Source organism: Ixodes scapularis, unplaced genomic scaffold, assembly GCF_016920785.2.
Source record: "Ixodes scapularis isolate PalLabHiFi unplaced genomic scaffold, ASM1692078v2 PGA_scaffold0__279_contigs__length_252992795, whole genome shotgun sequence".
Classification (NCBI taxonomy): domain Eukaryota; kingdom Metazoa; phylum Arthropoda; class Arachnida; order Ixodida; family Ixodidae; genus Ixodes; species Ixodes scapularis.
In genome coordinates, this window is record NW_024609835.1 from 63,591,890 (window position 1) to 63,604,020 (window position 12,131).

The window sequence follows — 12,131 nt, forward strand, 5'->3', positions numbered from 1 at the left end:
GCTTCGGCAGCAACTATAGTGAGATACATTTGTCACGTGTTTCTCTCCGCCGCGCTGATTGGTTCACTGGAACCATAGCCTTCACGGTTTGCCAAGTGACGATGAGACCCTTTTAAGCTGCTGGAGTGGCTAGTGTGTGGCTAGGCTACCTTTACGTCCATCTTGTTACGCAAGTTGCTGAATCGTTTAGCTTCACTGGCTGAGGTGAGGATGTGGGCGGCATTGCTGTCTCGAATCCTGTAAAGAATATCATCTGAAACGAATAAAGTAGGCAAATGAACGATAACATGCTGCAGTGGTCGTGTTTTGTATTAGTCGCATTTCGAAATCGTCACCGCGAGGGTTGCAAAGCTCGATGACGAAATCCTGGGGATCGCAATGTTGACAACGTCAACAACACTTGGGTAACGTGCCAGATGCTCGTATAAAGAGAGAAATATTTCTACCCAAGATCCCGCGTGGGTCAAAGGGATCGACGGCCGCTTGAAGGGACGGCATAATCGGGTTTTTACCGTTTCGCGCTAGGATTTAGTAGAGACGCGCCTAACGTTGGTGGAAGCTTTCGCTCAAATTATGGAAAGATTGGCTCACCTGTGTAAAGCAAGAAAAAAACTTTCAGCCTTTCCACTCTCGCGAAGAAGGAAAACCAGCGAAGCTGTACTATGGTGGAAATTAACTATTTATAAATGTAAGGATTGAGGTGTGATTGGGTAATTGGTTATGCATTGTACTTGCTTGCCTTTGTTATACCACGTCATCCGCCGAAGGCTCATGAGCGGGAGTCGAGGCGTTGCTAGTCGCTCCTCCACCACGTTCAGCCTCGGCAGGTAATCCGGTACGGGTGGGTACTTGTAGCCGTTCACGGTCGCGAACCGGGGCACCGCGCCTTTGAGTAGGGAATCTCGGCACGTTCTGCACGCCGGTCCTTTGTAGAAGTCCGCCGACTCGATGCACTGCCGCAACGCGCACGCGCCCGTTTCCCGATTTTTCTCGTCCAATTGGAAGTCTTTTGCTTCTGCTCCCTCGAAAACGTCCTCTGTTTTTATTTTACGGGTGATACGCCATGAAATTTAATTTCCGGCACCAAGCAGCAAGTTCCCGGTCCCGGCCCAGGGTGGTACGTCACCAGTAGCCCCGGGTCGAAGACCTCAAGGATGTCTGAACAAGCTCCATCGCTGGTGCCAGGGATCTCCGAGGGCGGGACACCCGGACCATCACATGCAAGTGCTCAGCAGCCAACTCAGAACGCCATAGCCATGTCACCAGTTGTCATGACTACCAGTACTATAAAAATCCCAACCAAGCGACGATGCCCGGACTTTGATAAAGATCCACTATCCCACGACGACCGATCCTCTACCTACACTGTTTACGGCACAGTCGCCCCATCGGAGGGAGGCAGTCATGATCACATGCAAGACGTCGACCTGGACGATTACGAGAACCCTTTCACTGAAGTCCGATACAAGAAAAACCGCCCTGCAGGAATACCAGTAGTCTTCAAAACAGTTAACAGTGAAAAATCTTTCTGGCGCATCAATCCCAATGTTGTTGCCAACGAAGTGATTGGCATCGCCAAAGAGAAACTACTTTTTCACCGCATCAACAAGGACGGCAGCCTTGCTGTTAGCGTGGAATCTCTCCTAGCGGCAAACAGGCTTCTTGCTGTTACATCGCTTTGTACCATCGAGGTGACCACGAGTGTCCCCGAGTCGTACTCACGGAACCTCGGGAAAATCAAAGGAGTCCCTCTTGAATACTCGGACGGTGAGCTACTCGAATATTTAAAAGATTTTGGCGTCCTCTATGTTCAGCGCCAGATTTCTTACAGACGACAGGATGACGGCAAAGTCGAAGAACACAAGACTGAGAGTGTCATTCTTCGTTTCCGTCCGGATCGCCCAATGCCACAGCGCATTTTAATAGGTTTCACATCTCACCCTGTAGAGGAATACTTTGGCCCACCCATCCAATGCTTTCACTGTCAAAGATATGGGCACATTTCAAAATTCTGTCGTGGTCCACAACGTTGTAATGTGTTCGCTGGGCCACACAATCACGAGGCATGTACATCTTTGCAAGACCCAAAGTGTGCCAACTGTGAAGGTCCACATCCCTCAACGTTTGCTGGTTGCCCATGCAAGAAGTCCGCGACAAACATGCACAAGAAGGAACTCGTGAACGGTAGGGATTACCGAGCAAAGAAACCAAACCCGAACCCAGACATTGTACGTTTTTCAAGGCCACCACCATCTGCAAATCCAAAGAAATCAACGAAGAGAACGTATTCTGACGTCGTACAAGGGGCACCAAAAGAAGATAGGAGCAGATGAAAAGCAATGTTACAGCAAGACATTCCTCTGTCAAGAAATACTTCGGATCCTACGACACGGCCGCCGGTAGCAGCACCTCGTAGAGGAAAGAACAATGAACGCAACCCACCAGCTGCTGCAATTCCAGGTAGAATACCTCAGGAACAACAAAACGACTTTGGACAAGTTATTGTTCCCATGCTTTTTGCTGCGCTTAGAGCAATAATCAGAACGCTGCCCGGTTCTAGCAACCTTCCGGAAGTTAGGGCAATACTGGCCATGGAACCACTCATCAGGACAACATGCCCATTGGTGAGTGAAGACCTCCATGGCTGAGGCCTATAAGCGCACATCTATCCTCCAGTGGAATGCTAACAGCTTGCAAGGAAAATTAGGGGACTTTCGACAATTTGTTGCGCAATACTCTTTTTCCATTCTAATAATATCAGAGGCGCGTGTAAATAATCAATTTCGACTTGCTAACTATGTTATGTACCAATCAAAGAGGCCAAGAGGAACAAGTCGATGCTTAGTCGGGGTGCGTAAAGAATTTGGCTCGATTCTGTTATTTACTTCAGATTCAAGTGCATTGGAGTATGTCGTCTGCAAAGTCAGTTATGGCACGACCTCACTTACTGTAGTAGGCGTATATATAGAACCACAGAAGACTGTGACAAGAACAGAGTTCGAGGCATCATTCACAAGACTTGAACGTCCCTACGTTGTTTGCGGAGATTTTAACGCCCATCATACCCTATGGGGCGGATCCCACTGCGATCCTCGAGGAAGCCTTATCGAAAGCCTGGTAGACCAGTATGATATGTGCATTCTGAATGACCGCTCTCCAACATACTTGAAAGGTGTAAACTATTCAAGTTGCCTAGACCTGACCTTGTGCTCCTCCGATCATTCACATGAGTTTGACTGGCGCATAGACTTGGACACGCGTGGCAGTGATCATTTTCCCATACTGATACACCATCCCCGGATTGTTTTTAACCGTGTTCCGCACCGGGTACACTTTACCAACTGGAAAATGTTCCGCTTTTTAAATAACAAAGAGGTGGAACAAATTCAGTCTCTCGAAAACTTTGAAAACATTATTAGCAGAAATTTTGAAAAGGCTACACGTAAGGTGCCCGTTCCAAAAGACCGTGTTTGTGTGAATGGCGAATATGAAAGACTGCGGCCTGTAAGACGCAAAGCTGCAAGAAGATATCGGAGATCTGGGAGAATTGAAGACTATCGCGAGGCTCAACACCTTCATACTCAAATGCGCCGACAGCTACAAAAGCTGGCTAAGCGTCATTGGAGAAAGCTTTGTGCCAGATTTTCTCCTTTCACCCAAGTTAAGATGGTATGGAACATATTGCGTTCGCTTAGGTCACCTGTTACGCAACAACGTCCATTTCGGGCACTGGCACTTTCGCAAGGAACATCCGAAGTGATAGTGGCTGATCAGTTTTGTGTTTCTCCATCTCAACCAGGTGTGGCAATGTTATCGCCAGAATATTGTGCCTCTCGTGAAGCTGCACTGAAAGACGCTGCTCAAGAAATTCATTCCCAACACTTGCAACTCGACTAAAAGTTCACCATTCATGAACTTAATGAGGCGTTACGAACGATTCGTAAGCATACAGCCCCTTGGCATGATCACATTCGTTATGAAGCACTTACAAATCTCGGGCCGGGAACACTGCGCAGCCTACTTGATATTTACAATAATGTGTGGAACAGAGAAACCTTCCCAGCTTCATGGAAACTAGCGAAGATAATTCCAATACTTAAGTCGGGAAAAACACCGAAAGAACTGGGATCATTTCGCCCAGTCAGTCTGACAAGCTGTGTAGGAAAAATTTTTGAAAAAATGATACAATCACGGCTACAATGGTGGATGGAAACAACCGATGTATTACCGGAACAATTAACCGGATTTCGACCTCGACGATGCACTATAGACTCAGTCTTAGATCTTGTAACAACTATTGAACATGAACGGGCATCCGGAAATATGACGATCGCTGTATTTCTAGACGTGCATCGCGCTTTTGACACCGTGAGTCACGAACATGTTCTTCGTGGACTTTTACGGCTTAAGATACCAGGCCGTATGATCCGCTGTATACGCAACTTTCTCATGCACAGGAAGATATTTGTAGGCACGAGTGAGGGAAATAGCAAACAACATGAACTCCACCATGGTGTGCCACAAGGCAGCGTGTTAAGCCCCACTTTATTTAATGTAGTCATGGCAGAACTGCCAAGTAAACTTCCTTCACCACTGAATGTGTCCATCTACGCTGATGATATTTGTATATGGGTATCTGGGACTTCTGAGACCAAACTACAAGAACAATTGCAGTATGGCCTTAATGACACATACAGTTATCTTCGTGAAAGGGGCATGGACATTTTCAGTTAAAAAATCTGCATTTCTCCCATTTACTAGAAAGCACCTTAAGAATTTTAAATTGACACTTCAAGGACAACAGATTGAAAAGGTGAAGTGGCATCGTTTTCTTGGAGTTACGCTGGACTTCTCCCTCACATGGTCAAGACATATTAACATGCTTGAGGAAAAAATTAACAGTCATTAACATTCTTAGATATGTGGACCGTGCCAGATGGGGAGGCTCGACTGATGGACTACTGCTATTGCATACCGCTATAGTACGCCAGACTATCGCATACTCCATTCCTGTTTTACATGACCTCTCACCAACACTGGTAAAACGCTTGACATACATGATTGCGCGAAGTTTGCGCGTATTCCTTGGACTCCCCCGCGCAACATCTAGTGACCTCGTCATTGCTGAGGCCAAGGAACCTCCAGTACCTGTTCTCCTGGAACAAGAAACATGCCGTCATTATCTTCGATTGGCTTCGCACTCACATGCCCGACCCTTGTGCCAAAAGATACTTCGACGGACGGAGTCTAGCTTTCACCGACTTCTCGTCGCACTACCCGTCGCAGCACCTCATCATGCGCATTGGCTTCCAAGTCTAATCAACCCTCCGTGGACAATTCCGCCACTGGAGATACAGACTGAAATTCCTGGTCTTGGATCAAAATCTTCGGTGGCCCCCGTGGTGGCGAAGACAATGTCCCTCTCCATTTAGAGGCACGCTACAAAGACGACATTCATATTTACACAGACGGGTCAACATCTGCTTACTCAATCCCGATGTTAGACACATTTAAATGTTTTCGATTGTCCCATCATACATGCTCGACGTCAGCGGAGTTACATGCAATACTTTCAGCATCATCATTCATTGAAGCATTCGGTACACCATCAAACTGGGTTGTTCTAACGGACTCAAAATCATAACTAGAATTATTACAGGGCATGCACCTTCGTACTTCCCAGGTGACCATTCTATATCGGGTGCAACTCACGTTAGCACAAGCTCGACTCCACGGACATAACGTCAGGCTACAATGGATACCGAGCCACTGCCAAATCGCCGGAAATGAAGAGGCTGTTCACCTGGCAGCTCAAGCTCACGCTGGTGACGCAATGGAAGCGACATCCTTTACCTCTGGAGTTGCGAAATTCATCCTTCGTCACTTACGCCATCTACGTTGTCGGCAGTGCTGGCTAAAGGACACTTCAGCAGAGACTCTCCTACCATATATCGACCCGGATTTTGAGCTTCCGCCGCACACCGGGATGAAAAGAAAATACGACGCATTAATCCATCGACTCAGACTTGAAGTGGCCTTTACTAACAGCTTTTTATTTCGAATTAAGCGCCGAGATTCGCCAAGATGTGACTGTGGAGAACCATATCAGGATGTACAACATATCCTCCTTGACTGTGAACGCTTTCAGCATGAAAGGCGCCGGATGGAGATTCGCCTTCAAATAATAGATGATAGACCCCTGTCTCTGACCAAGTTGTTGGGGCCCTGGCCGACGCGTAAAAAACAAGACAGCAATGAGTATCATTCATGACTTTCTAAAGGACGATAGAATCGTGTATGATTATTAAGTGCGAACGTGCGTCAATTTCAACGGGAATGACTATGTATGTAATTTAGCAAATCAATGCACGACTCCCCAAACGGTCGTCTTATTCGCAATTGTAATTAGATTTGTTTGTATGTTTTTTTTACGGTTTTATTTTATGTGTTTTATCTTTATTCTTTTCCTTTTATGTTCTTCCTTTTATTCATATATATTTTCTCTCTCTTTCTTGTTATGGAGTAGCCGGTGTCATTTAAAGAATACCAACATCTCCATAATAAAGAATTTATCTCTCTCAGTCTCCGGCGAACCAGGGTCGGTCGCACACGGCGCACGTGACCTTAAACGGGTTCTCCACAAACTCCCTCCGGAACCTCGCCGTCGCACCTGGGGGTTCAGCGGGCGTGGAGTGCTGTCGTCGCCGGGCCTCGCGCTTGCGCTTGGCCTCCGCAGCCCGCCGGCGCCATTTACATCGCTGGTTCTGTTCTCGGCGGACGCTTTCCAGGCGAGCGATATGCTCTTCTTTCGCAAGGGAGTCTGAAGCGATGGGCGCAGTGGAAGTTGAGGTGACAGCGGCTTCACGTCGGTTGCGGACCCATTGGCGCTGCTGCGTACGTCGCCGCTCTTTCCGCACCCAGTCTTCTTCCCCGAAAGGGCACGCGCACGGCCCATCATGAGTCTAAACTAGAGCCACTCTACATGGCAGCGTAGCTGCCAGAGTATCGCCACGCTTTTCCCTGTGCCGCCTCTCACCGTGATTGGTCAAACGCGGTACCATAGCAACGAGCTGAGCTGTTCGGTTTCCTTGGCAACCGAGTGAATACTCGTCACGTGACTTCAAAAGAGCCGTGATGTCGCCGGTAACATGGCAGCGCCCAAAGCTGGTGGATACGAGTTTGTTCGGTGCGCGGTAGTCGCAATGTGCCGCTGCTTGCCGACGATTTCGGACTTCTTCGTGCTCTCTGACGCAGGTATAACGTGAAGATCTGAAAGAATGATACTTTATACCCTTTCTGTGCAAGATCGCTCTGGATATTAGCACCTGTGCGACAGCATCAGTCATATCGCCGTAGCGGTGCTCGGATTCCTGGATGTGTTCGAGGATCGTTTGCATGCAATTTTCGCATACTCCTAGCCTTGTTTGAACGTTGGAATGTCTGAGAATCAATGCAAATTATACGCGTCGCATGTTGGACCTTGGGGGAGTTGTTTCAGCACCAGGTAACCGCGTAATCTCAAAATTTTAGCGAGGAAGCTCCTGCGATCTTTACGTTTTGTACTAATCAACGATCTTACGATATAGCTTTTAGGATAACATTTTCGCATTTTCTAGCTTCCTTTGAATGTTGAAATGTCTGTGCAGGGCCTAGGGGAAGTTGTTTCAGCCCTGGATCACCGAATATTCACAGCGACTTTAAGTGAGGAAGCGCCCGCGACCTTTAACCTTTTGTACTAATCGACGATTTTACGAATTGGCAGTTCTGAAAACTTTGATAAACGTCCTCTCGTTGCAATAGCTTGCATTTGATCGGAGTGTTTTTTTTTTTTAAGTGACAAGCTGGCGTTTGCTCAAATGACGTATATGAAATGACCTGCTCTATAAGAATGCATCAACTCATACTATTAAATTTATATGCTCTGAGGTGTGTTCGTCTTTGTAGTTAACAAGTTAAAGACAATTATCTTTTACGAGTGTAATATTTATTTTATGCAGCTGGCCCGTTTCGCAGTTATTAATGTCCTTGTGCTATGATGCTATCATCATGTGTGTATGGTTCTAAATATCCTCTTTGCAATGCCGACAAAAGCCAAAATGACGTCAACCGACCCCAGCTCACGCCTTTGACACAAAAACTGCGTCACTCGGACGTGTACGCTCGTCAACAATCAATTCGTCGATGAATATTTGAATTCGAGTTTGTGGCCAATGAGTTGCACATGAGTGCACTTGCGAATGAGAAGTTCTATGGTGTGCTCAAAAAGCACGGTGGAAGCTTGGGGTCATCGCACCGGTGTCCTAGCATGTCACGACCGCGTGATTCCACTATTCTCTTTTGAGTTGAGGATTAAAGCTAAGGAAGATGTTAAATAATCATTTCATGGCCCCTTTAGCACGGGTGTGCGTGCTACACCAGATAAATATAGACATTTTGTATGCCGGTAAACGTCCGGACGACCACTCGGCCTGTCGGCAAGAACACGTCGTATCCGGCGTCCGTCTCTTTTGATGACGTTAACAATCCTCTGTAGACCACCGTGCTGTCCTTCTTGGTTTAACCCCGTCGACTGTTTATCGCTTAAAATGAGGGTGATAGCGTCGTCGACGTCGCTCCTCGCCAGTCGGTGAGATAATCTCATCTTGAATGAATGATTGGGTCTTGAAGTATGGTGCTAAGCATACATACTCTTGCTGTGGGGCAGTCGAGCAGCAGTCAACGCACACGGCGGCAGGCTGGCAGACGCACACGCGTAAGGGTTTTTGCCTATCTGCTTTGCCTGGCGCGCCGCCGTGTGCGCACCAATTTAAGTGCAAATAAATCCCTCACTCACTCACTCACTCATGTCCCAAGGCAATCTTCCTGTCATAGCCGGCATAATCGGATTTTGTTAAATAGGAGCGAAGTCCGAAAGTACAAGAACGGCACGTTCGTCCCTCGAAGAGGCCGCCATCCCGGCGGCGCGGAAAACCACTCGCTTTGTCCGTTCACGCTGCATATCGTCTCATTTCACAGAAGAATCAGGCACCGCTCCTCCAGAGGCCCGTGCCGTACCGCCATGCAAAACGTCTTTTAGGTCTTTTACCACTTTTCAATTACCGAATGGAGATATCAACTAGATAAAGGTTGCCGCCCGGTGTAACTAGCAGTACGGTTACCATAGAAACCTCCCAGGCCCAAAATGGAGATCACTATTGGCGCTTCTGACGTCGTGCATCTAGATAATTTTGCGTCGTGTCGCTACTCTGGCAGCTACGCTGCCACATACACGTTTGCAAGAAAGGCTCCTGTGCGCTGCCATTTTGAGCGATGCTGGCGCCCCGTAGCGTTTCCGCCATGCTGGGGTACGCCAGGGCACGTCATTGGGGTGCGCGATGACAAGATGGTGCCGTTTGCTGCATAGCCGATGGCTTACGTTAGCGGCACACTTACTGTCTCGAAACGCAGGAGGAGGTATCCACACAGAATCGTAGCGTCACATATTGTAGGACGGGGCATCTTTCATGGTTGGAGCTGACTTTATAACGAGCGCAGCCTCTGTTCCTGCATGTTGTGGAAGCCAGATCTGCCGCGAGCGCTGCCATCGTTGATGCAAAGGCCATGCGACTTTTGGCGCATTCTGAAGAGAGCGCCTTGAGACTTTAGATCTTTTTGAAAATTTTCGATTTGTTACCGCTTTAGGCATTTTATTTAATCGTCCTTGCTATTTCGCTGTCAAAGACGACACGTGTACGTTTTATAATTATTTTTTAAAATTTTCTTTCTGCGCTCAGTGGTGTACGCTTCGGCAAGAGACGCTTGGCAACATTGCACGACAACCAGCGAACGTCCTGGCTGGAGAGTAGGTCCGCCTCATTTTGGCGCGCGGTTCGTGGTTAAGCCGGGATCCCACTTGCAAAGGTGTATAGAGTGGCTCTAGTCTAAACCACCGTGGTCTAAACCGAAACTGATACGAGCGTAGGATACAGCGCGCAAAAGAGACGAGGACGAAGAAACACACGGGAAAAGCGCTGCGCTCGTCACGTGTGTTTCTTCTTCGCCCTCGTCTGTTTTTCCCATTGTTTCCTAGGATGCATTTCCACCAACGCACCCAACTATCCATTCTTCTACGATAGCTGGAAAGGTTGCCGCCATCTACGAGCGACGGCGACAACCAGACTGGATGTGTGCTTGCAACGCCGTCGCTTATAGATGGCGGTCTCTGTACAGAGGTTTGGGGAGGTTGGTGTCGAGAAGATTTTGGTACCGGACACGGTCCCGGGGAACCTAGCCCTTAACAGCTCCGCTGTAAAAATCTTGTTTTGAGAGTGAGGCAATGGCTACGAACGTTGACATGAATGGAATCAGACGGGGTTTCTGCACTGATTGCTTGTGTAAAAAGCTCTACCGGGACACTCTGCACGGTGGAACGTACCAGTGGTGTGCTTACTGCGGGCACCCTCACACCGCCCACAACGAACTCGGTAATTATGAAATTTTTGTATTATGGTATGTAGGCAGGCTTTATTTACGTTCTGTTGGCATATGCGTTGCTTCTGAAAAAAAAAATGAATGGCTTGCGCCGAAACGTCAACAGAAATATATTTTTTCAGTTGATTATGTTGATTTCTAAAACATGCCTCAGATCTCTTCTGCAGCTTCAAGTCGCAAATGTAATCCATGTTTTCCAAAGCCACATAGAACTTCTAATGTTCCGCTACGACTAAGTGCGTTCTCGTTCTGTTTTGGTAATACAAAAACGATTCTTGTAAGTCACTTAAAACAGCAGTTAATTCTCGTGTCAAATATTAGCAGTCGCAGAAGTTATCGTCATAAGCTAATGTCACTCGCTATGTCATCGTATACAAATTGGGTTTCAAATCTTTACCTGTTTACATTTTATTTTCGAATTTGTTTCCTACCGCCTGCTTGAAAACAGGTGAAAACGCTTCATTACCTTCATTCTAATTCCCACTCTCTGTATCTAAAGGAAAACCATATGGTCTCTCATTCAGCAAAAGGTGGAGGCACAGCTTCGGTTCCAAAACACAATGGTCACCATGCTGGGAAAACTGGAGGAGGTAAAAGGGGCCTTCTGCGGAGACAACAACATTCTTGAACATTGAAGACCATCCTCCGGTCTCTATTGGCTAGAAGTTCTCTCATCACCAATGGTACGCAATTTCGAACAATCGCGGCTTGCAGAACGACCGCACCCCTGACGATAGAGTTCCAGGGCCCAAGACTTTCTTCGGTTCGGGGAAACAGATAGTTCCTGGGAACCGGTCAGTGAAACTCTCCGCTGGGACGACTCTGGAGGAGGCACTAGTCATGTGCATTATAACATAACGTATATGTACGGTGTATTACATAACGGGACTCTCCTACCCTGCGGCATATGGACAAACCCTTGAACTCCTCCAGTGTCCGCTCGTTGAAAACGACGAGTTTCGATTCCGTTCATGTCGGAAAAACTCAGAAAATTGCCTATGGTCGTTCAAAAACAACAGAGGTTCTGAGCTGATGGCAAGAAACGCCGAGTAATTTGTTTTTAATGCTATGAAGCAGGTAACTACACTCTAAAAAAAAAGCACGGGAACCTACTTTCCCGAACAGCACTTGGATAGCCAATCACCGTAACTCAAGGAGTCAGCTCAGCGAATCACGATGCCGAAACATAAGATTTGACCGAAAATCCAGTCTGAGTTGTGACATTAATCAATGCAAAACGTCACGCTTGTATTGCTTAGTGTCATAACTCAGACTGCATTTTTTTTTTGTATAATAATATTTTTCGGCATCTACATTCGCTGAGCTGCTTCCATGAGTTTTGGTGATTGACTTTCCAAGTGTTGTGCGGGAAAGTAGGCGCACGGCATTTTTTAGAATGTACTCTTATTTTTTGTGTTATCCGCTGAAAAAGAAAATTTTCAGCACGGTTGTATTGTTATTTCTTATGATAGGCAAAAGGAGTCACTTTGCAGCACGAAATTTCTTGTGTGATAGTTTGTAAGAAACGCCAATTTCTGGCGTCGTTCTAACATCTTTTTATCCGTATAAGCTACCAGAACGTCGTTATAAAATTTCTATTTAGATCCAGACATTTAAAAATATTTTCTTGTGTCATGGCAAATAAAACACGTGTTTACTTT

The 12,131-nt window shown here is 46.9% G+C and overlaps 1 protein-coding gene across 1 annotated transcript in view; it reads right to left on the reverse strand.

The window, feature by feature from the left end:
* LOC115319878 (4-coumarate--CoA ligase 1-like) overlaps positions 1 to 12,131 on the reverse strand; it is a 58,704-nt gene that overhangs the window by 28,821 nt on the left and 17,752 nt on the right. Inside the window, exon 3 of the mRNA XM_040205439.3 lies at positions 150 to 253. Coding sequence (XP_040061373.1) covers positions 150 to 253 — 104 coding nt within the window. The remainder of the gene's footprint in view (positions 1 to 149; positions 254 to 12,131) is intronic.